Source organism: Lissotriton vulgaris, chromosome 4_1 (genome assembly GCF_964263255.1).
Source record: "Lissotriton vulgaris chromosome 4_1, aLisVul1.2, whole genome shotgun sequence".
Taxonomy (NCBI): Eukaryota; Metazoa; Chordata; class Amphibia; order Caudata; family Salamandridae; genus Lissotriton; species Lissotriton vulgaris.
In genome coordinates, this window is record NC_141691.1 from 772,960,011 (window position 1) to 772,983,435 (window position 23,425).

At 47.3% G+C, this 23,425-nt stretch overlaps 1 protein-coding gene across 1 annotated transcript in view; it reads left to right on the forward strand.

The window, feature by feature from the left end:
• KIF13A (kinesin family member 13A) overlaps nucleotides 1–23,425 on the forward strand; it is a 762,232-nt gene that overhangs the window by 250,115 nt on the left and 488,692 nt on the right. Inside the window, exon 3 of the mRNA XM_086965110.1 lies at nucleotides 15,887–15,899. Within this exon, the coding sequence (XP_086821236.1) occupies nucleotides 15,887–15,899 (13 nt within the window). The remainder of the gene's footprint in view (nucleotides 1–15,886; nucleotides 15,900–23,425) is intronic.

The window sequence follows — 23,425 nt, forward strand, 5'->3', positions numbered from 1 at the left end:
AAGGGGACAGTACCAGCAGCTGAGGGGCAGAATGATGGTTGATCATTGCCAGGCACAGCAATGTGGTGACCTGAGAAGTTAGAGGTGCTTGGGAATGCTGACAGTATGACAAGTGAGACTGGGCTTAACTGGGTAAGAGGGGGCGTGTGTGTGTGTGTGTGTGTGTGTGTGTGTGTGTGTGTGTGTGTGTGTGTGTGTGTGTGTGTGTGTGTGTGTGTGTGTGTGTGTGTGTGTGTGTGTGTGTGTGTGTGTGTGTGTGTGTGTGTGTGTGTGTGTGTGTGTGTGTGTGTGTGTGTGTGTGTGTGTGTGTGTGTGTGTGTGTGTGTGTGTGTGTGTGTGTGTGTGTGTGTGTGTCAGACATGGTGCTTGGTAATCAGGTAAGTGACTAAGGCTTGGTGTTTCAGTTGTGAGTGACACAGAGCAGTGAAAAGAAAACAGTAAAATAGAAAAAGCATTTACAATGCAATGGTCTCGTCCTTGTTAAAGTTAGAGCTATTGGCATTGCTCATGACATTTTTGTTTTTAAAACATATAAATAAATGCCATTGTTATTTACAATGCCAATAGCTTAACCCCTTCACTGCTGGCCCGTTTCCGCCCCTGTGCTGTAAACAAATGAACAGAGGCGGGCCATGACGAACCCCAGCCGTCATCAGCACACGAGCACCGTAGTGCATGACGGCTGGGGTTCGTCATCAGCATGCAAGGGGTTAATCTCTCGCAAATGCGAGACCTATTGCATTTGCTCCCACACACACAGCCACACACAGAGCCACACGCACCCACACACACAGAGCCACACGCACCCACACACAGAGCCACACACACACAGACAGAGCCACACACACACAGACAGAGCCACACACAGCCACACACACAGACACACACACACACACACACACACACACACACACAGAGCTACACACACAGATAGAGCCACACACACAGATAGAGCCACACACACAGACAGAGCCACACACACAGACAGAGCCACACACACAGCTCTCTGCCCAGTAACGCCCTAGGGAACAGAGGCACGAAAAAACGGATCACAAGCAGGGAACAGAGGCACAAGCAGGGAACAGAGGCACAAGCAGGGAACAGAGACACAAAAACCGGATCACAAGCAGGGCAGGGAACCGAGGCACAAGCAGGGCACAGAGGCACAAAAACCGGATCACAAGCAGGGCTCAGAGGCACAAAAAGCGGATCACAAACAGGGCACAGAGGCACAACAAGCAACGAGGGGGCAGGAGAGGAAGCACAAGCAACGATGGGGCAGCAAGCACAAGCAACGAGGGGGCAGGGGGGCACAGAGGCACAAAAACCGGATCACAAGCCGGGCACAGAGGCACAAAAACCGGACCACAAGCAGGGCAGGGCACAGGCACGAAAACGGGATCACAAGCAGGGCACAGAGGCACAAAAACCGGATCACAAGCCGGGCACAGAGGCACAAAAACCGGACCACAAGCAGGGCAGGGCACAGGCACGAAAACGGGATCACAAGCAGGGCACAGAGGCACAAAAACCGGATCACAAGCAGGGCACAGAGGCACAAAAGCGGATCACAAACAGGGCACAGAGGCACAACAAGTAACGAGGGGGCAGGAGAGAAAGCACAAGCAACGTGGGGGAAGCAAGCACAAGCAACGTGGGGGCAGGGGGGCACAGAGGCACAAAAACCGGATCACAAGCAGGGCACAGAGGCACAAAAACCGGATCACAAGCAGGGCACAGAGGCACAAGCAGGGAACAGAGGCACGAACAGGGCACAGAGGCACAACAAACGGATCACAAGCAGGGCACAGAGGCACAAAAACCGGATCACAAGCAGGGCACAGAGGCACAACAAACAGCGAGGGTGGCAGGGGCAGGAGAGCAAGCACAAGCAACGAGGGGGCAGGGGGGCACAGAGGCACAAAAACCAGATCACAAGCAGGGCACAGAGGCACAAAAACCGGATCACAAGCAGGGCAGGGCACAGAGGCACAAAAACTGGATCACAAGCAGGGCACAGAGGCACAAAAACTGGATCAGAAGCAGGGCACAGAGGCACAAAAACCGGATCACAAGCAGGGCACAGAGGCACAACATGCAACGAGGGGGCAGGGGCAGGAGAGCAAGCACAAGCAACGAGGGGGCAGGGGAGCAAGCACAGCAAGGGGGGGGCGGAAAGCAAGCACAACGAGGGAGCAGACGCACAACAGAGGGGACAGAGGCAATAACACTGGCACAATCAGGGAAGAGAGGCAAGAAAAGCGAGCACTCACCCGAGGACTCGGCAGCTTCTCGACTTCTTCCGGCTGCGGATCACAAGCAGGGCAAGGCACAGAGGCACGAAAACCGGATCACAAGCAGGGCACAGAGGCACAAGCAGGGAACAGAGGCACGAACAGGGCACAGAGGCACAACAAACGGATCACAAGCAGGGCACAGAGGCACAAAAACCGGATCACAAGCAGGGCACAGAGGCACAACAAACAGCGAGGGTGGCAGGGGCAGGAGAGCAAGCACAAGCAACGAGGGGGCAGGGGGGCACAGAGGCACAAAAACCAGATCACAAGCAGGGCACATAGGCACAAAAACCGGATCACAAGCAGGGCAGGGCACAGAGGCACAAAAACTGGATCAGAAGCAGGGCACAGAGGCACAAAAACCGGATCACAAGCAGGGCACAGAGGCACAACAAGCAACGAGGGGGCAGGGGCAGGAGAGCAAGCACAAGCAACGAGGGGGCAGGGGAGCAAGCACAGCAAGGGGGGGCCGGAAAGCAAGCACAACGAGGGGGCAGACGCACAACAGAGGGGACAGAGGCAATAACACTGGCACAATCAGGGAAGAGAGGCAAGAAAAGCGAGCACTCACCCGAGGACTCGGCAGCTTCTCGACTTCTTCCGGCTGCGGATCTCAAGCAGGGCAAGGCACAGAGGCACGAAAACCGGATCACAAGCAGGGCACAGAGGCACAAGCAGGGAACAGAGGCACGAACAGGGCACAGAGGCACAACAAACGGATCACAAGCAGGGCACAGAGGCACAAAAACCGGATCACAAGCAGGGCACAGAGGCACAACAAACAGCGAGGGTGGCAGGGGCAGGAGAGCAAGCACAAGCAACGAGGGGGCAGGGGGGCACAGAGGCACAAAAACCAGATCACAAGCAGGGCACAGAGGCACAAAAACCGGATCACAAGCAGGGCACAGAGGCACAAAAACTGGATCAGAAGCAGGGCACAGAGGCACAAAAACCGGATCACAAGCAGGGCACAGAGGCACAACAAGCAACGAGGGGGCAGGGGCAGGAGAGCAAGCACAAGCAACGAGGGGGCAGGGGAGCAAGCACAGCAAGGGGGGGGCCGGAAAGCAAGCACAACGAGGGGGCAGACGCACAACAGAGGGGACAGAGGCAATAACACTGGCACAATCAGGGAAGAGAGGCAAGAAAAGCGAGCACTCACCCGAGGACTCGGCAGCTTCTCGACTTCTTCCGGCTGCGGATCACAAGCAGGGCAAGGCACAGAGGCACGAAAACCGGATCACAAGCAGGGCACAGAGGCACAAAAACCGGATCACAAGCAGGGCACAGGCACAAAAACCGGATCAGAAGCAGGGCACAGAGGCACAACAAGCAACGAGGGGGCAGGGGCAGGAGAGCAAGCACAAGCAACGAGGGGGCAGGGGGGCACAGAGGCACAAAAAACAGATCACAAGCAGGGCAGGGCACACAGGCACGAAAACCGGATCACAAGCAGGGCACAGAGGCACAAAAACCGGATCACAAGCAGGGCACAGAGGCACAACAAGCAACGAGGGGGCAGGGGCAGGAGACCAAGCACAAGCAACAAGGGGGCAGGGGGAGCAAGCACAGCGAGGGTGGCCGGAAAGCAAGCACAGCGAGGGGGGCCGGAAAGCAAGCACAACAAGGGGGCAGACGCACAACAGAGGAGACAGAGACGATAACACGGGCACAATCTGGGAAGAGAGGCAAGAAAAGCGAGCACTCACCAGAGTACTTTGCAGCTTCTCGACCTGTTGCGGCGGTCGGGCAGAAATGGCGTCAGAAAAGCGCCGCCATTTTCGCATTCGGGGGCGTGTTTTTTTCTGTTGAGTGACGGATGACGTCAGAGTTAAAAACTGCAAAAAACACGCCCCCGAATCCAAAAAAGACGGGGCTTGAACGAAGTGATGCCCCTCTCTTCCAATGACTGGCCTCCGCTTAGGAAGCCAGCCAATGGAGAAGAGGGGCGGGTTCAAGCCCCCATACTTGTAAACATTAAATCTCGGCTGCGCGACACTGCTGTGCAGTGTACGGTAGGCCGAGACCTAAAAACAGATTGAGAACTGATATTACATTGTAAGTAACAATGAAAGTCAAAAGGGGGTCCCTTTTAGATGTTCTGATCGTTGTGTGAAAGAGCCGGTGAAGCCGAACCTTGACCACGTTCTACAGGGCCCGATCTGGTAATTCTTTTTCCTCATCCCTCTATGTGGGAATGACATTGAATTTACTGTTGATGGAAAACATCTCATTGTTAGGAGGAGCATCTCTCTCCTCTGCTTAATTTACAGGAGGCTACAAAATGATGTAGAAAACCCATCTACGCATTCTACTTATTTTCGTGTCAAGGAGCCTCCACTATCTCACTTTTGGGAAGTTTTTAGTTGACCTGTACATAAACAGGGTTCAAGCAGTTTACTTGCAGACAGTTGATGAGAATGTCTGAGGTGATTTGAAAATATGGCAGGTGTATGTTGTTTCATTCTGCCTAGAAAGGTGTGTTGATATTAAAAACAACCTGATACAAATAACATCAGGGCACTGCCTCTCTTTATGCACTCTGTATAATGGTTTTGCAATTGTTTGTTTTGATTATTTCCCAGGGTATTTGATGTGACTTTTGTACTTTTATGTTTGAGTCTCTAAGAATTTGGGGCGGCGACATTTCTTTGATAGGCCTGCATTTGAGTAGTTGCAGTGAGTTGAGTCTATGTGGAAAAAGACTGCTTGGGCTTGTTCGTCATCAGTGAAAGGAGACTCTTGAATAAAACCAATACCAAGGTTGTGTCCTGTGTTGACAGATGGAACCAGGCCAGGAGGAGTTGATGTGTCAAAGGAAGTGCTAGAGTGTGTGAATTGTAAAAATAGTGACACATGATCTACGTTGGCTTTAATGTAGTTTGTTAAGTAGCCACAGTTAGATCTTTAGGGTTCACCAGTCTGTGATACTGAAACTAGATGGACAGTTTTTTTCTGCCATTTTATATTTGGTGAAGTAGAAGAACAAATAGATGCTTTCACCGTATTTGTTGCCCATTAAAAAAAACACAAGGCAATTTGTAAAATCCAGTTTTCAGCAGATCCCGAACCCTTGCGTGACTTAATGTTTTAGGGTGCCACGCTAGAACCTTACCTGTCGATGTTTTTTGTTTATAGCATCACTATCAGTAGATATATTTTAGGGCACAAATTGGGAGGTAAATTAAGAAGAAAGCAAAAAAGAGAAAAACTTAAAAAAAAGTCAGCAACTAAATACAGTAGCATACAATGAAAACAAAACCAGAATACATACTGCACATGGTTTTAGGGCATCAGGCTTTATATGACAACTGGAGAAAGAGGGAAGAAAGACTGTTTAATATACTTCTCTTAAGTATATCTTCACCGTTATCAACAGTTTCCTTGCCTCGGTACTTAGCTACATGCAAGGATATCTTGCAAACAGTAGGTCTCGTTTAACTTTAAATAACATCAATGCTTTAGATGGTAATGAACTAAAAATATAAAAACCATTCACGATGTGTAAACATCTATACATTTCAGCAAGATAGTTGCAGGACATCCTATCACTTATGTGTGGAGTACCAGGATGTTGGTATACAAGGGTGTCAAAGCAAATAGGCTGTGGTTGGTGAGTTTGATCTTCTCTTTAATGGCTAGTAGTAACCACTAACCCCTAGTCGAATTAATTTCTTTAACATTGCATTCAGCGAGGAAAATTTTCAAAGAAGCTATTGAAAACTGAATTGCATAAAAGATGGGGTTCAGCGTCCCGCTGTAACAGGATAGATCAAGAAACAAGAGTATGAGCTACTAAAGTGACCCATGTATCTTGTAACGTTAGAACGTTTCTGTGGCACCGTCATGGTGAATGATGAGAGGAAAAGATCTAAAATGTATCCTTCATACTGTACAGTGATAAAATCCTCGAAGAGGTTAAAAAGGTCTATGGAATGGAGCATATAGATATTAAAGTATTAATGTGGTAAATTGAACTAGGCTAACAACTAGATTACAATTTTGGGTACAGATGATTTACTTGAGTTTTCAAGGTACCTTTATGAAGAATGTTCTTTGGAACGGTGTAACGATATTAAGCCGTTGTGCCTGTATTGTGGTGGAACATTGTACAGAAAACATAAGAAGGTTATTTATATTTGATGATAAATTTTATCTGTGGGCTTTAGGGGTCGATACCCTTTGCATCAATTTAAGTCCAGGTCATAGGTTCTGACGCAACTTGTCTTTATCTGTACATTTGACAAATAAAACGTGTGGCCCCAGTTACGATGCGAGTTCTGTGTATTTTCTCCCTCAGAAAGGACTTGTATATCCATCTCTTTTAAAGTCATATAGTTTAACTTCTGTACTTGAAACGCATTTACTAAGTATTGGATTTCCACTATCTATTTTCTTAAAATATTGTCTGGACACCAAGTGTTTGGGCTACAACAAAGTGATCACTGTAGCTATTTAAACAGTGTTGCTGGCTTCTCAACTTTGTTGTTCTCTGTTCTTGGAGCAGGGTGTATCCACTAAAAGGAGGTTGGCGGACATGTAATCTGTCCTTTCCTACATCCTGTTGTTACACTAACTAGGATAACAGTGGTGATGTGTCTCCTCACCCCTTATTGATCCCCCAAATTCTTTCTTTTGCTTGGTAGGTGTAGAGGGTGGCATGGGAATGTAGGGGTGTCATTACATACAAAGATTTATATGTGTGTTTCAATAAAAATCTCGATGGAACTGACTGACTGTGACTGACATACACTGTCACCTTTATTCTGGTGTATTTTAGTAGGACATTTAAACAAGCATTTACAATGCAATGGTTTTGCCTTTGTTAAAGTTAGAGCTATTGGCATTGCTCTTGACACTCTGAAGCTCCACTCTGCATTCTGAAGCTCCACTCTGCACTCTGAAGCTCCACTCTGAAGCTCCACTCTGAAGCTCCACTCTGAAGCTCCACTCTGAAGCTCCACTCTGAAGCTCCACTCTGAAGCTCCACTCTGAAGCTCCACTCTGAAGCTCCACTCTGAAGCTCCACTCTGAAGCTCCACTCTGAAGCTCCACTCTGAAGCTCCACTCTGAAGCTCCACTCTGCACTCTGAAGCTCCACTCTGAATCTAAACTCTGAAGCTCCACTCTGAATCTGCACTCTGAAGCTCCCCTCTGCACTCTGAAGCTCCACTCTGAATCTGAACTCTGAAGCTCCACTCTGAATCTGCACTCTGAATCTGCACTCTGAATCTCCACTCTGCACTCTGAATCTCCACTCTGAATCTCCACTCTGCACTCTGAAGCTCCACTCTGCACTCTGAATCTCCACTCTGCACTCTGAATCTCCACTCTGCACTCTGAAGCTCCACTCTGCACTCTGAAGCTCCACTCTGCACTCTGAAGCTCCACTCTGCACTCTGAATCTCCACTCTGCACTCTGAATCTCCACTCTGCACTCCGAAGCTCCACTCTGCACTCTGAAGCTCCACTCTGCACTCTGAAGCTCCACTCTGAAGCTCCACTCTGAATCTCCACTCTGCACTCTGAAGCTCCACTCTGAATCTCCACTCTGCACTCTGAATCTCCACTCTGCACTCTGAATCTCCACTCTGCACTCTGAATCTCCACTCTGCACTCTGAATCTCCACTCTGCACTCTGAAGCTCCACTCTGCACTCTGAAGCTCCACTCTGCACTCTGAAGCTCCACTCTGCACTCTGAAGCTCCACTCTGCACTCTGAAGCTCCACTCTGCACTCTGAAGCTCCACTCTGCACTCTGAAGCTCCACTCTGAAGCTCCACTCTCCACTCTGAATCTCCACTCTGAAGCTCCACTCTCCACTATGAATCTCCACTCTGAATCTCCACTCTCCACTCTGAAGCTCCACTCTGAAGCTCCACTCTGCACTCTGAAGCTCCACTCTGAAGCTCCACTCTGAAGCTCCACTCTGAAGCTCCACTCTGAAGCTCTACTCTGCACTCTGAAGCTCCACTCTGAAGCTCCACTCTGCAGCTCCACTCTGAAGCTCCACTCTGAAGCTCCACTCTGCACTCTGAAGCTCCACTCTGAAGCTCCACTCTGCACTCTGAAGCTCCACTCTGAAGCTCCACTCTGAAGCTCCACTCTGAAGCTCCACTCTCCACTCTGAAGCTCCACTCTGAAGCTCCACTCTGCACTCTGAAGCTCCACTCTGAAGCTCCACTCTGAAGCTCCACTCTGAAGCTCCACTCTGAAGCTCCACTCTGAAGCTCCACTCTGAAGCTCCACTCTGAAGCTCCACTCTGCACTCTGAAGCTCCACTCTGAATCTGCACTCTGAAGCTCCACTCTGAATCTCCACTCTGAAGCTCCACTCTGCACTCTGAAGCTCCACTCTGAAGCTCCACTCTGAAGCTCCACTCTGAAGCTCCACTCTGAAGCTCCACTCTGAAGCTCCACTCTGAAGCTCCACTCTGAAGCTCCACTCTGAAGCTCCACTCTGAAGCTCCACTCTGAAGCTCCACTCTGAAGCTCCACTCTGCACTCTGAAGCTCCACTCTGAAGCTCCACTCTGCACTCTGAAGCTCCACTCTGAAGCTCCACTCTGAAGCTCCACTCTGAAGCTCCACTCTGCACTCTGAAGCTCCACTCTGAAGCTCCACTCTGCACTCTGAAGCTCCACTCTGAAGCTCCACTCTGAAGCTCCACTCTGCACTCTGAAGCTCCACTCTGAAGCTCCACTCTGAAGCTCCACTCTGCACTCTGAAGCTCCACTCTGAAGCTCCACTCTGCACTCTGAAGCTCCACTCTGAAGCTCCACTCTGAAGCTCCACTCTGAAGCTCTACTCTGAAGCTCTACTCTGCACTCTGAAGCTCCACTCTGAAGCGCCACTCTGCACTCTGAAGCTCCACTCTGAAGCTCCACTCTGCACTCTGAAGCTCCACTCTGAAGCTCCACTCTGAATCTGCACTCTGAAGCTCCACTCTGAATCTGCACTCTGAAGCTCCACTCTGCACTCTGAAGCTCCACGCTGAATCTGCACTCTGAAGCTCCACGCTGAATCTGCACTCTGAAGCTCCACTCTGAATCTGCACTCTGAAGCTCCACTCTGCACTCTGAAGCTCCACTCTGAAGCTCCACTCTGCACTCTGCAGCTCCACTCTGAAGCTCCACTCTGAAGCTCCACTCTGAAGCTCCACTCTGAAGCTCCACTCTGAAGCTCCACTCTGAATCTGCACTCTGAATCTGCACTCTGAATCTGCACTCTGAATCTGCACTCTGAATCTGCACTCTGAATCTGCACTCTGAATCTGCACTCTGAATCTGCACTCTGAAGCTCCACTCTGAATCTGCACTCTGAAGCTCCACTCTGAATCTGCACTCTGAAGCTCCACTCTGCACTCTGAAGCTCCACTCTGAAGCTCCACTCTGAAGCTCCACTCTGAAGCTCCACTCTGCACTCTGAAGCTCCACTCTGAAGCTCCACTCTGAAGCTCCACTCTGCACTCTGAAGCTCCACTCTGAAGCTCCACTCTGCACTCTGAAGCTCCACTCTGAAGCTCCACTCTGAAGCTCCACTCTGCACTCTGAAGCTCCACTCTGAAGCTCCACTCTGCACTCTGAAGCTCCACTCTGAAGCTCCACTCTGAAGCTCCACTCTGAAGCTCCACTCTGCACTCTGAAGCTCCACTCTGAAGCTCCACTCTGAAGCTCCACTCTGCACTCTGAAGCTCCACTCTGAAGCTCCACTCTGCACTCTGAAGCTCCACTCTGAAGCTCCACTCTGAAGCTCCACTCTGCACTCTGAAGCTCCACTCTGAAGCTCCACTCTGAAGCTCCACTCTGAAGCTCTACTCTGCACTCTGAAGCTCCACTCTGAAGCTCCACTCTGAAGCTCCACTCTGAAGCTCCACTCTGCACTCTGAAGCTCCACTCTGAAGCTCCACTCTGCACTCTGAAGCTCCACTCTGCACTCTGAAGCTCCACTCTGAAGCTCCACTCTGAAGCTCCACTCTGAAGCTCCACTCTGAAGCTCCACTCTGAAGCTCCACTCTGAAGCTCCACTCTGAATCTGCACTCTGAAGCTCCACTCTGAATCTGCACTCTGAAGCTCCACTCTGAAGCTGCACTCTGAAGCTGCACTCTGAAGCTGCACTCTGAAGCTCCACTCTGCACTCTGAAGCTCCACTCTGAAGCTCCACTCTGAAGCTCCACTCTGAAGCTCCACTCTGAAGCTCCACTCTGAAGCTCCACTCTGAAGCTCCACTCTGAAGCTCCACTCTGAAGCTCCACTCTGCACTCTGAAGCTCCACTCTGCACTCTGAAGCTCCACTCTGCACTCTGAAGCTCCACTCTGAAGCTCCACTCTGAAGCTCCACTCTGAAGCTCCACTCTGAAGCTCCACTCTGAAGCTCCACTCTGAAGCTCCACTCTGAAGCTCCACTCTGAAGCTCCACTCTGAAGCTCCACTCTGAAGCTCCACTCTGAAGCTCCACTCTGAAGCTCCACTCTGAAGCTCCACTCTGAAGCTCCACTCTGAAGCTCCACTCTGAAGCTCCACTCTGAAGCTCCACTCTGAAGCTCCACTCTGCACTCTGAAGCTCCACTCTGAAGCTCCACTCTGCACTCTGAAGCTCCACTCTGAAGCTCCACTCTGCACTCTGAAGCTCCACTCTGAAGCTCCACTCGGAAGCTCCACTCTGCACTCTGAAGCTCCACTCTGAAGCTCCACTCTGAAGCTCCACTCTGAAGCTCCACTCTGAAGCTCCACTCTGAAGCTCCACTCTGAAGCTCCACTCTGAAGCTCCACTCTGAAGCTCCACTCTGAAGCTCCCATCTGAAGCTCCACTCTGAAGCTCCACTCTGCACTCTGAAGCTCCACTCTGAAGCTCCACTCTGCACTCTGAAGCTCCACTCTGAAGCTCCACTTTGAAGCTCCACTCTGAAGCTCCACTCTGCACTCTGAAGCTCCGCTCTGAAGCTCCACTCTGAAGCTCCGCTCTGAAGCTCCGCTCTGAAGCTCCGCTCTGAAGCTCCACTCTGAAGCTCCTCTCTGCACTCTGAAGCTCCACTCTGAAGCTCCACTCTGCACTCTGAATCTGCACTCTGAATCTGCACTCTGAATCTGCACTCTGAATCTGCTCTCTGAAGCTCCACTCTGAAGCTCCACTCTGAAGCTCCACTCTGAAGCTCCACTCTGCACTCTGAAGCTCCACTCTGAAGCTGCACTCTGAAGCTCCACTCTGCACTCTGAATCTGCACTCTGAAGCTCCACTCTGCACTCTGAATCTGCACTCTGAATCTGCACTCTGAAGCTCCACTCTGAAGCTCCACTCTGAAGCTCCACTCTGAAGCTCCACTCTGAAGCTCCACTCTGAAGCTCCACTCTGAAGCTCCACTCTGAAGCTCCACTCTGAAGCTCCACTCTGAAGCTCCACTCTGAAGCTCCACTCTGAAGCTCCACTCTGAAGCTCCACTCTGAAGCTCCACTCTGAAGCTCCACTCTGAAGCTCCACTCTGAAGCTCCACTCTGAATCTGCACTCTGAAGCTCCACTCTGAATCTGCACTCTGAAGCTCCACTCTGCACTCTGAAGCTCCACTCTGAAGCTCCACTCTGAAGCTCCACTCTGAAGCTCCACTCTGAAGCTCCACTCTGCACTCTGAAGCTCCACTCTGCACTCTGAAGCTCCACTCTGAAGCTCCACTCTGAAGCTCCACTCGGAAGCTCCACTCGGAAGCTCCACTCGGAAGCTCCACTCTGAAGCTCCACTCTGCACTCTGAAGCTCCACTCTGAAGCTCCACTCTGAATCTGCACTCTGAAGCTCCACTCTGAATCTGCACTCTGAAGCTCCACTCTGAATCTGCACTCTGAAGCTCCACTCTGAATCTGCACTCTGAAGCTCCACTCTGCACTCTGAAGCTCCACTCTGAAGCTCCACTCTGAAGCTCCACTCTGAAGCTCCACTCTGAAGCTCCACTCTGCACTCTGAAGCTCCACTCTGAAGCTCCACTCTGCACTCTGAAGCTCCACTCTGAAGCTCCACTCTGAAGCTCCACTCTGAAGCTCCACTCTGAAGCTCCACTCTGAAGCTCCACTCTGAAGCTCCACTCTGAAGCTCCACTCGGAAGCTCCACTCGGAAGCTCCACTCGGAAGCTCCACTCTGAAGCTCCACTCGGAAGCTCCACTCTGAAGCTCCACTCTGCACTCTGAAGCTCCACTCTGAAGCTCCACTCTGAATCTGCACTCTGAAGCTCCACTCTGAATCTGCACTCTGAAGCTCCACTCTGAATCTGCACTCTGAAGCTCCACTCTGAATCTGCACTCTGAAGCTCCACTCTGCACTCTGAAGCTCCACTCTGAAGCTCCACTCTGAAGCTCCACTCTGAAGCTCCACTCTGCACTCTGAAGCTCCACTCTGAAGCTCCACTCTGAAGCTCCACTCTGAAGCTCCACTCTGAAGCTCCACTCTGAAGCTCCACTCTGCACTCTGAAGCTCCACTCTGAAGCTCCACTCTGAAGCTCCACTCTGAAGCTCCACTCTGAAGCTCCACTCTGAAGCTCCACTCTGCACTCTGAAGCTCCACTCTGAAGCTCCACTCTGCACTCTGAAGCTCCACTCTGAAGCTCCACTCGGAAGCTCCACTCTGCACTCTGAAGCTCCACTCTGAAGCTCCACTCTGCACTCTGAAGCTCCACTCTGAAGCTCCACTCGGAAGCTCCACTTTGCACTCTGAAGCTCCACTCTGAAGCTCCACTCTGCACTCTGAAGCTCCACTCTGAAGCTCCACTCTGAAGCTCCACTCTGCACTCTGAAGCTCCACTCTGAAGCTCCACTCTGAAGCTCCACTCTGAAGCTCCACTCTGCACTCTGCACTCTGCACTCTGCACTCTGCACTCTGCACTCTGCACTCTGCACTCTGCACTCTGCAATCTGAATCTCCACTCTGCACTCTGAATCTGCGCTCTGCACACGCAATTTTGGGTGGGCGACAGGTAAAACACCAAGGCTGTCTAACCTTGATTCCACCTCATATCTCTTTCATGAACCACCATACATGTCCTGCCCATTTATTTCACTCATGCATGGGTTTTTTTAATCCCTGCTTTCTCCCTTTGTCAGCGTTTTACCGTCATTTTCTTTATCAGTCTTCACCCCGTTTCTCTCTCTTATTTTGGATGGAGGCTGGTGTTAAAACAATAATAAGTGCGGGTTTTCAAATACGAGCGCTGGTGGACCCCTGCAACCAGCTCAGCTGCTCAAAGTCAGCGTTTTACCGTCATTTTCTTTATCAGTCTTCACCCCGTTTCTCTCTCTTATTTTGGATGGAGGCTGGTGTTAAAACAATAATAAGTGCGGGTTTTCAAATACGAGCGCTGGTGGACCCCTGCAACCAGCTCAGCTGCTCAAAGTAAGCACGGTATAATCTTCATGCCTCCTACTTTCCCTGCAGCCAACCATCTCCTCGGATGACGGGCTGCCGGCGATACCTCCCTGCAGCTTGGTTTGACCTTCATGCCCTTTCCCGGCGGGTGCCCTCAATCCCGGACCAGATTCGGGGGCGTTCCCGAGAAGAGGCTTTCGGCTGACGTAGCCAAAAGCCAAAGAATCTCGGGAACGCCCCCGTGTCTGGTCCGGCATTGACGGACAGGCCCCTCGTCCAATGGCTAGGCTCCATTTATGGAGCCAGCCAATGAATGACGAGGGCCGACCCAAACCCACACACAGTACTCATTAGGTTTTTGCCTGCGAAAAAAGATGCGCAGAGCGCATCTTTTTGGCGAGGCAAAACCTAAAAATGACATATGTGTGCACGGATTTCAGTCGGTATCAACTTGTTTCACATACCTAGTGTTCTTAATGAAAGATTAGTCAGGGCCGCATAGCGAGGACACAAATATGAGGTGTCAATCTGAAAGAGTTCTCCCCATTACCCGTATTCTGTTTGTCACCACCTGCAATAACATTCTAAACACATGACGCTTTTCAGTTTGAACAAACTATTATGGTGTGTTTTAAAACAGTCCCATCTCCATCGAACAAAGGAAATCATATGCATGGCAGCATATTATCAGTGTATCATAATAGTACATCTCCGCTCTCTGGTGTGTCTGTAATTGATACAGAAAGCAGATTATTACTGAAAGCGTGCCATATGTGAAATTTACAAATTATCTTGCGTTGACACACCAGGAGAACGCAGCAATACCTGGTGAAATTACGTAATGGCCTTCTGTACCGGATGACTAAAAACGGTTAGCTCTTCTTAATAACAGTGGGTTCTGTAATACCATAAAAGGGATATTTAATATGAATTGTACCCCACAATTAGGAGACTTTCAGTCCGTTTTAAAGCCACTGCTATTATCTGCCAAAAAAAGACCAGAAAATCCCACTGGCAATACCTTATAAAGCACACCACAGTTTTTCTGAAGGAAGAGCAAAATGCAACAATCTTAAATATTCAATCAAATCGAGAATTTGTATATCATAAAGTGCAATTTATTCACTTGTTTTTACAAAACGTAAAAAAATCTATAATAAATACGTTATCTCTATTTCTAATACAGCATTAAAAAAGTCCACATTGTAATCCAATTGTGATGTATAAGTTGATTATCACACACACAGCTTTGAAATTCGATGTGTGCATCCCTAACATCGAACGTCAAAGGCTGTGTTTTGTTATGCTCAACTTATAATTTATAAATATAGACTTTGCTTTTAATGTTGTACTAGAGACCATTGTGTAGTACTAGAGAGATGAGTGTATTTTTTGACAGATTTTTAGAAATTCTATAAACACAAGTGAATACATTATTATTTATGGTACATACATGTCATACTTTACCTCACGACTGGGGGTACCGCATTGCGAATACCTCTAAAAACTGATTTCCTAATAAAACTCCCAATCCACTATCATTCCTCCCATAACCACCCCTTGACCATAAATCCAGCAGCTCCCCTAATGTTCACAGTACTAAGAGAGAAAACGTGGTCTGCTGATCAGTATACAGAACAGTATACTTTGGAACGCTTCAGGGCCATCAGTGAGAGCTTCACACATGTAGGTAATTTCCAAGAGAAACCCGAAAACAGCAGAGTTCAGTGACTCTACACACAACCAGTTAATGCATGTTTAGACTGATGCCCACTCACCAAATGGCACATATTGTGCCCATGAAGAATTCAGCAGGACTGAGCATCTTCTTGCTGCTTGGAACTGTACTTTTGCTTTAAAATTCCAAGTCAGTTGTTAATAGAAACAAATGATGGACTCTGCGCTGCAAAGTTCCCAGAATGTGACGTGAATGCTCTATAAACCACCTTAATAAATAAATGAAATTTCCATAGAGGTTACACATCGATGTGAAAGACTGTATTCTTGGACTCCATACGTTTATGTTATGGTATGGTTATATGTATTATTGCCTTCTTTAAGGCAGCGATTTATCATAGCAGAGCTATTTGATTAAACATCTATGAAAGTACTGACTGCACAATGTAACTTTTTAAGTATCAGACATTGACTGTGTGTTTCCTTTTTTCCTTCTCTATTTTGTCATCTTATGGCATGGCTGATGTTCCAAACGACATCGTTGCGGTTGACTTTCGATCCTCAAGGAAACCACCCAAGGCAAGTTGTTTTTTTCATTGCTTCTCGGGCACTTCTTCCTGTTTTAAAGTTTCCTATCTCTGCGGGAATTCTACTTTGTTTGAGGTTAATCCTATGGTTGAATATCCAGTAGCAAACACATGGGTGTCGGTACGAGCTGGGACACATTTTAGAGTCTGTGCGTGCTAGGAACTAATGGATTGGACTCAAACAAGAGGTGCGTTTGTATACTTGAGAACTAGAATATTAGCAGCGGACTAAATGGCGTCTACACGTTCTAATGAACTGAGCAGCCAGCTGCTTATGACGGTCACACCATTCCATTCTTCTCCTCTCCCACCCTCCCCTATCGAAAGCACATTAGTATGGTTGTTGTCTCCTTTTTTTTACTGCACACAAGACTGATAACTTTGGAGACTTTATTTGAGTCTCAAGTGAAGAGGAGCCCATGACCAAGTTCTCGCATGTCCGGAGCAGCGGTCAGAATGAAAATTCTCACCCTAACTCCCAGCAAACAAGAACCTGGCACGTAGGCAAATATAAAAAGAAAACAACTCTTACAACTACTTCAGTGCATCTTGTGGTGCAGCATCCCCAAACATGCGTAGAACCCTTACTAAAATCAAATTGAGTTCTCTGACATAGTCTGCAAAATTTAGAACATCATTCTGAAAGGCTTAAACCCCAAGAATTCTAGACAAGATGGTATCCATGAATTATTAGATAACGCTTTTGCAGAAGTTAATCAGAAGTGCATACGTAGGAAGTTGCAAGCACCAGAGTTATAAATGTAGTACAGTTGTGACTCTGCAGCAAGTGGAATCTGGTGGTATGCTGATTTAAGGTCTAGCTAAGAAAACACCCTTGACCACCCCCTAATTTAAAGTTTGTAAATCCACACATAGACTGATTGCACCAGTTTTTATTTCTGACAATTGCAATCGGACTGACCCAGTCAGAGGGTTCTGTGGGTTGAATTACCTTCTCTGCGCATATTGTGTCCAACAAACGTTTTAACTAAGTCGTAATGCTCATGGGAACCGGTCTCACGTTTTGTACAACAGAGCTAGTCATCTCTTTGAGCTTTATACGATGGTGTTCAAATTTTGTGGTCTCCTATTTTGTCAGAAAAAATTTGCTGAAATTTGGAAATGCCATTCCTTATCAACAAATCTTCATCAGATTTAATACAGGATATGTAGCTGTTAGCAACAACAAGTTTTACTGAATCTGGACTTAGCATGGTGCCCAGCCTGGTTTGGTCTTGCCAGCCAATAATGTTTCTCCCTTTTACTACCACATACATTTTTGCAGTGACTTTTTTACCCAAACAATTAAGGACCTCAACAAAGTACCTTAACATGTCTATATCTTGTCCCCCGAAAGCCTGGGGTTGACATCAGACTCCGATAAAGGGGGATTGTTCCATCTTTGCTTGTACAGCGAATCCGATATGATATTGATTAGTGACCCTGAATCTGCCATCATGGTTCCTGATGGCTCACCAATGAAAGCTTGACACAAAGTCCCTTTGGCTTTGCCTGTGGTATTGTTCTTGGAAGTAACTGTTAATACACTTTAGACAAATTCTTGGATAATTGCTAAGTGTCTAATTCAATGCTGTTAACCACCCTAAATTGAGCTTTAGCGTTTCTGCCCACACCTTTGAAATGTTCAATTTTACTACATCTGTTGCACCTTTTGTTGACTGATGGGCAAGTAGGACCATTAGCTAAATGTGTTTTGGATCAATAACGGTAACATACACCACAGTTTTTCTTTTGATAACATTTTGTACCTTTGTTTTTTGCATAAATGGTAGTAGTGCTATCTGCCTCGCAGTGTAAATGCACCATAGAGACATGTTGAACTAAGGCATCAGTAGCGATGAGTTTACTAGAAACAATATACCTCTCAATGCCTTTTGCAATATTGATTACCTCAGACAAGCTTGGGTCCCTATAACTCAACAGTCTTTCTTGGATTCTTTTCAAAGCACGGCTGTAAACTGAACAAATTGGTCCCTGATGTAAGTGTTGAAAGTGTTGAAAGAGTTGCCAAAATTACAGGAAGAGGCAAGCTTTTACAGAGCTGAGATCTATTCCTCAAACCTTGCATTTGAAGAAATGTAAACATTGTAATAAGACACTGGACTTTTTAAAACATGTGTTGGAAAACCTCGCTACTGCTTATGTGTATTTGTTCCACGTGCCCATACTGTCTGATGGAACATCAAGTTCTGGTAGGTTGTCAAATATTTGTTGTCCTTTAAGTCCTAGATGACTAAACAGAAGTGCCATTTTTCTTTTGACATCAAGTTTTGTTGCATTTTTGACTATCATATCATTTTCAAAATTACGGAAGCACTGTTTCTATTCAATGGGTGGCTTACCTGGATTCTGTAGAAGAGTTGCACTTTATGCATACTGGGGAATGTTTGTCATTGCCATGGTAACGCAGTACTGTATATAACACTTGCAGCCACCACTGTTAAAAGGTTACTAAAAAGACGAATAGGCACCATTAATTGTTGTATGAGAGGTATTGCATTACTCTGAAATATTGGCAGTAAATTCTACAAAATAAGCTGTAAAAATAAAGCAGAAAATACACCAAAAAATTCAAATGTCAATCGCCAAATGTTAAAAATATTGTGCTGCAAATAAAGCAAGCTGAACAGTTGGAACAGGATGCCAATTGTGGTAAGCGTGTGGAAAACTTAGCTGCTTTAATTAAGGTTACAGTACCACGCAAGGTGTGCCTATTACCGAAGGTTCCATATTTAACGTATGTGTTATTATGCTTAACCTCTTCCATGCTCATGACGGAACGGTTCCGTCATGAGCGTAAGGTGGCCTGTGCTTATGAAGGAACCGTTCCGTCATGGTTCCATAGGCCCAATGGAACGTTCAGCACCGGGGCAGAATTCGCGCAGCACAGAAGGGGTTAAAGTGAACGCTGTGACTGGCTGCGAGATTAAATGTGTGCCTGTTACTGAAATCCTTCCGATGGTAAGCGCTGTAATAGGCACAACTTTAATCTTGAAGCCTGTCACCGGAATCTTTGATATGTGGTTGTGTGACCGCGCTGCAACAGAATTACTGGGATTGTTACCTAAAATGGCGCCCACATTACGTCTGCACGTTGAGGCGGCATGATGCAATAAAACCTCTGCGTGCCCAAGTACTGTAAGGATTAATGCCCATTCAGCTGGTGATGCTGCCGATTACCTTCATGTGTGGATATGCAGAACACAAGCTCTTTTGAGCATACATCCCGGTCACAAACTTTCAGAGCTGGTCAGCCTCTTCCTGAACAGGAGCAAAAAGTACAACACTCCCAACACCTAACCAGGAAACAACGGCCTGCAGGCAACAGTCCAAGTATGAATCTGGTGGCAATCCAAAAAGTCAGTGGGCTCCCTACAGCAATCTGCTCATCGCTAATATATGTTGAGTGCAGTAAAAGGAGGAGACAACACATAAATTACTATGGAGACTTTGAGTCTCAAATGAAGAGGAGCCCATGATCAAGTCCTCGCATGTCCGGAGCATCGGTCAGAATGAAGATTATCTCCGCAATTCCCCAACCAACGAGCATGAATCTGGAATGTCAGCGAGCATTAAAAGAAAACAACTCTTACACCTACTTCTGTGCATCTCGTGGTGCTGTACTAGATGCAAACCAAACTCGTAGGTACACATCAATGGTTTAGAATGTTACCTCTGAGGAGATGTTCTGTGAGTGAGTGACTGAGAGACGATGAAAAAAATATTTCTTACCTCATCTCTGTGACAAGTTTCCTAATAGCACTACAATTGTCAGAATTTTCAGTGATACCAAATCCAGGGAAAAGAGATTAGGTGAGCATCGACGGTGCATGCAGGCATAACGTGAGGCTCGGGTGGTCGAGGCAGTGGTGTTACGACAGGGTCCGCAGGAGGCTGTACAGGGCTAGGCGCGGCATTCTGCGCAGTATATCCTCTTCTCAGGTTGCAGGAAGGGCTGATTGGGCCCGACTTGTTGGATAATCAGAGGTTTCCTAAGCTTTAAATTTGTCCTGATGATGAGGTCACCAGAGGTTTTGGAGGTTGCATTTTGTAACCTAGGAGGTAGGATGCAATGTATCTCCTGGGGTGTGAGTTCAGCACTGAAGGGTGCCCTAGGCTCTGAAGTGTTTCCTAGGTGGAGGTGCAGTGAACAGAGATTGTGCCTCTGGGTTGCTGGTGGTCTTCATTTTGCTGGATTCTAGTATTGACTCAGTGAATATATGATGTTGGAATTTCCTATAGGGTTTGCGGTGGATTTTATAAGCGAGAGTGCAGTTAAACTAGAGCCCTGGGGGACTGCTACAGGCACTCCACTGCAGTGAGTGCTGGAGTGTCTTAAGGCAAGGTGGTGGCGTCTTACTTGCAGTGCATTAATGTAAGGTGTTGCTGGGATCTCCATTGCGGTAGAGGGATTTCATACGGGGGATAGGGACTTCCCTGTGTGTTTATAGATGGTCTTTCTGTCTGTCTGTTGGGTCTCTGTATGATACACACATTTTTCTTTTTCGGATTGGCTGGTATTTTGTGAGTTTATTTATAATAGTACAGAGTGTGCTGCAGAACGCTGGACAACGTGTACCTTGTTGTGTAGCCAGTGTTTGCAATGAAGGACATGTGCTTCTTGGTCCCTGTTTTAACTGTGAAATACAGTAATAGTCGGGGCTCAGGAGGCCTGCATGTCTCAGGACTCTAAAGCTAGTTCATCGGCTGCAGTAATGGTAGCTACACCCTTAAATGTACCTATCGCCGTGAGCACATGGATCATCAAATGGTTTTAGAATTTGGGCGGGGGTATGCTGAGATGTTGCTGTTGATTGCTGGTTAATTATGGGTCTGCTGCTCCTCTGATACCTGGTGGTGTTGTATGTTACTGACCGCACCTCTTGGCGCTCCAGAGCCACTCACATGATGTCATATCCCTCAATCTGCCACCCCATTGAGCCAATTATCTCCCAAACTATGAAAGCTACACCAGGCATGTCCCTCAATCGGCTGGTGTCTGCTGTACCCAATAAGTTGCCATTGCCATAAGATGATGATTCCGAGATGGGCCTTAATCAATCCCCATGACCCGAGGTCTCCAATATCCTTCACCTTTCACTTGTGGTAGTTCCCTCCCATTTAGCCTAGTGCTTTGAATATGAACCTGCTGTCAATCCGGTAAGTCTTCAAAGCTGGGCACATAAGTGGAACACTTTATTGCCTATTTCAGATCTTGCATCTACTTCCGTTCCGTCTATGTCCGTCTCCGCTCGAATACTCATTATTTTTCAAATAAGGAAAAGGAAAATTGAGCAACCGATCAGTAATGCTTTATCCACGAAAAAGAACCTCCAAGTTCGATACTTAGTAATTCATAATCATTTGGATGCACTGGCTGAAGACGAAAAGCTTGATTCAATCTCGCATTTGGTCAATAGTGCCCCAACTCTTGCTCTTTTGATTAACTCAGTGGTGTCTTCTACTATGGCCTATTTGACAGTTCTCAATTCATCAGGTATGAAATAATTTACCGACTGCCCCTCTGGCCTCAACCAATGCTAAATCAATCACAACTCTCCCTTCTTTTTCTTGCCTATTGGAGAGATAATCGTCTTCTTGAATGGCCACTCAAGATATGGGCCTGTCGTTCTTTCCTCGGACTACTCCATCGGTTCATTCCATACCAAGTAACGGTGCTTCTTTGCTGATAGTAAATTTTCTGCCCCCCTTCAGAGTTGCGGCCTTCAATTACAACTTGAAGGCTTTCTCCTTCCCCAAAAATTCAGCCAGTACTGCAATCTTTCCAACTTTAACTGCTGTACGAGTATTTCCCCATTGTGCTCTGCCTCTTACTACGCTCCCCTCCCATTCATTCCTTGCCGGTTCCATCCTTGTGCTCATACAGCTTCCCCTCTCTGTGGACCGCACTGTGTGATTGGTGCCGTCCATTGTATTTTGAGCAGTCATGCCAGAAACGACAGTATTCTCTATTGAATATACCTTTATTAAAGTCCCTGACTGACTGGTCTAACTTCTGCCTCTTCACCCACCCTGATAGGGCTTGTAAGTCACTGGCAATCCACTTGCTGTGTACATTGATGAAGCCGATTTTGAGGGTGCCATAGTTTGAAGTCAAAGCTCATTTTCCCCACTTAAGCTTTGTGTCTTAAAATAATCTGGCTCCAAATTCCTGATCATATAAGAGCCAGGCAAAACTCCCAAAGGTTATCTGAGCTTTCTGAATTACATTGATATACATGAATAGTGGCATAAATCCCTCGGGGAATTTCTCACAGTGCATGCTAACCTAAAATGAAAACGCTACTGTCCAGTTTTCTTTTGTCACCGTAACCCTTGGTCTCCTTCACAACTCAAATTCTTTCTCCCTGACCCCTCTCTATGTAACTAATTACCTTTGTGCTGTCACTCTTCCAAATCCTCTGCTGACGCCATTAAATGTCTTCTTAAAGGTTTGGTAATCCTCATGTATGGTAGTTCCCTAAATTTAATCTCCTTACTCTTTTTGTAGCTTTCTTCCTTCACTTCTCCCTCCTCTTTACTCTTCTTCCCAACGGCTTTCTCCTTCTTACCACCTTTCCACTGATTTAGACTTTGCAGTTGCTCTGTTAGTAGAATGAACAAGTCCGTAAGTCTTACTTAACCCCAAGATCACGGTCCCACTCAAAAGCCTTGCATCTTGTTATTGGCTAACAAATGCATTGCACTTTTATTTGACTCCAACCAGCCAAATTATTCTCTGTGCTCTGTAAAACGTTAACTCTTTCCACCAGGGTAAAGCCTATCCACCTCACATATACCGCTTTAGCATCCAACCCCCACTGCTGTTCAAACACTTTTCTCTTGTATACTTCAGCATTCTCAGTCTCGCCTCCCTCCACCTCCGCATAATCCAAAAAGTCTCAAGCTGCTCGCCCCAACTTTTCCCATAAATCCCACACTCATACCAAGTATCTGTCTGTCTCTCATTCCAACTTCACCATATTGTATCGTGAATACTTATTCTGTCTTCTAAAGGCAGGCTGCAGACAGCGTTCCCTGCTTTGCCACCGTCCAACATTGCATCCAAGCTGGCCGCCCTAGACCATGCCCTGCCTTCGGACCAGGATTTTGTTATGATGTGTGCTTGGTGTGCGTGGGTGTGACTCGTGAGGTTGTCTCGTGAATGTTGTATAATTCTACTTTGGAATACAGTTCATGTTGTTGAGGATATGGTTTGGTCTTATCGAACTGCTATTCATAGTCTTACTCTAAAGTCCCCTTTTCAGCTTATGCGAGGACGTCTTCCAGGCTCAAGATTAGTACCTGCATGGCTTAAGGATTGGGTGCATTCTGGAGGTGAAAGTGTTCCTGAAGTTGTTGGAGATAAGATTGAAATAGGTGATTGGGTTAAAGTCAAATCTGGCAGAGTCAAAGCTGGATTGAACAAATTTAAGGGACCTTTTCGTGTTGTCAGCATAGGAAAGTTCTTTGCTGTTCTTGATGGTGGTGAAAGGT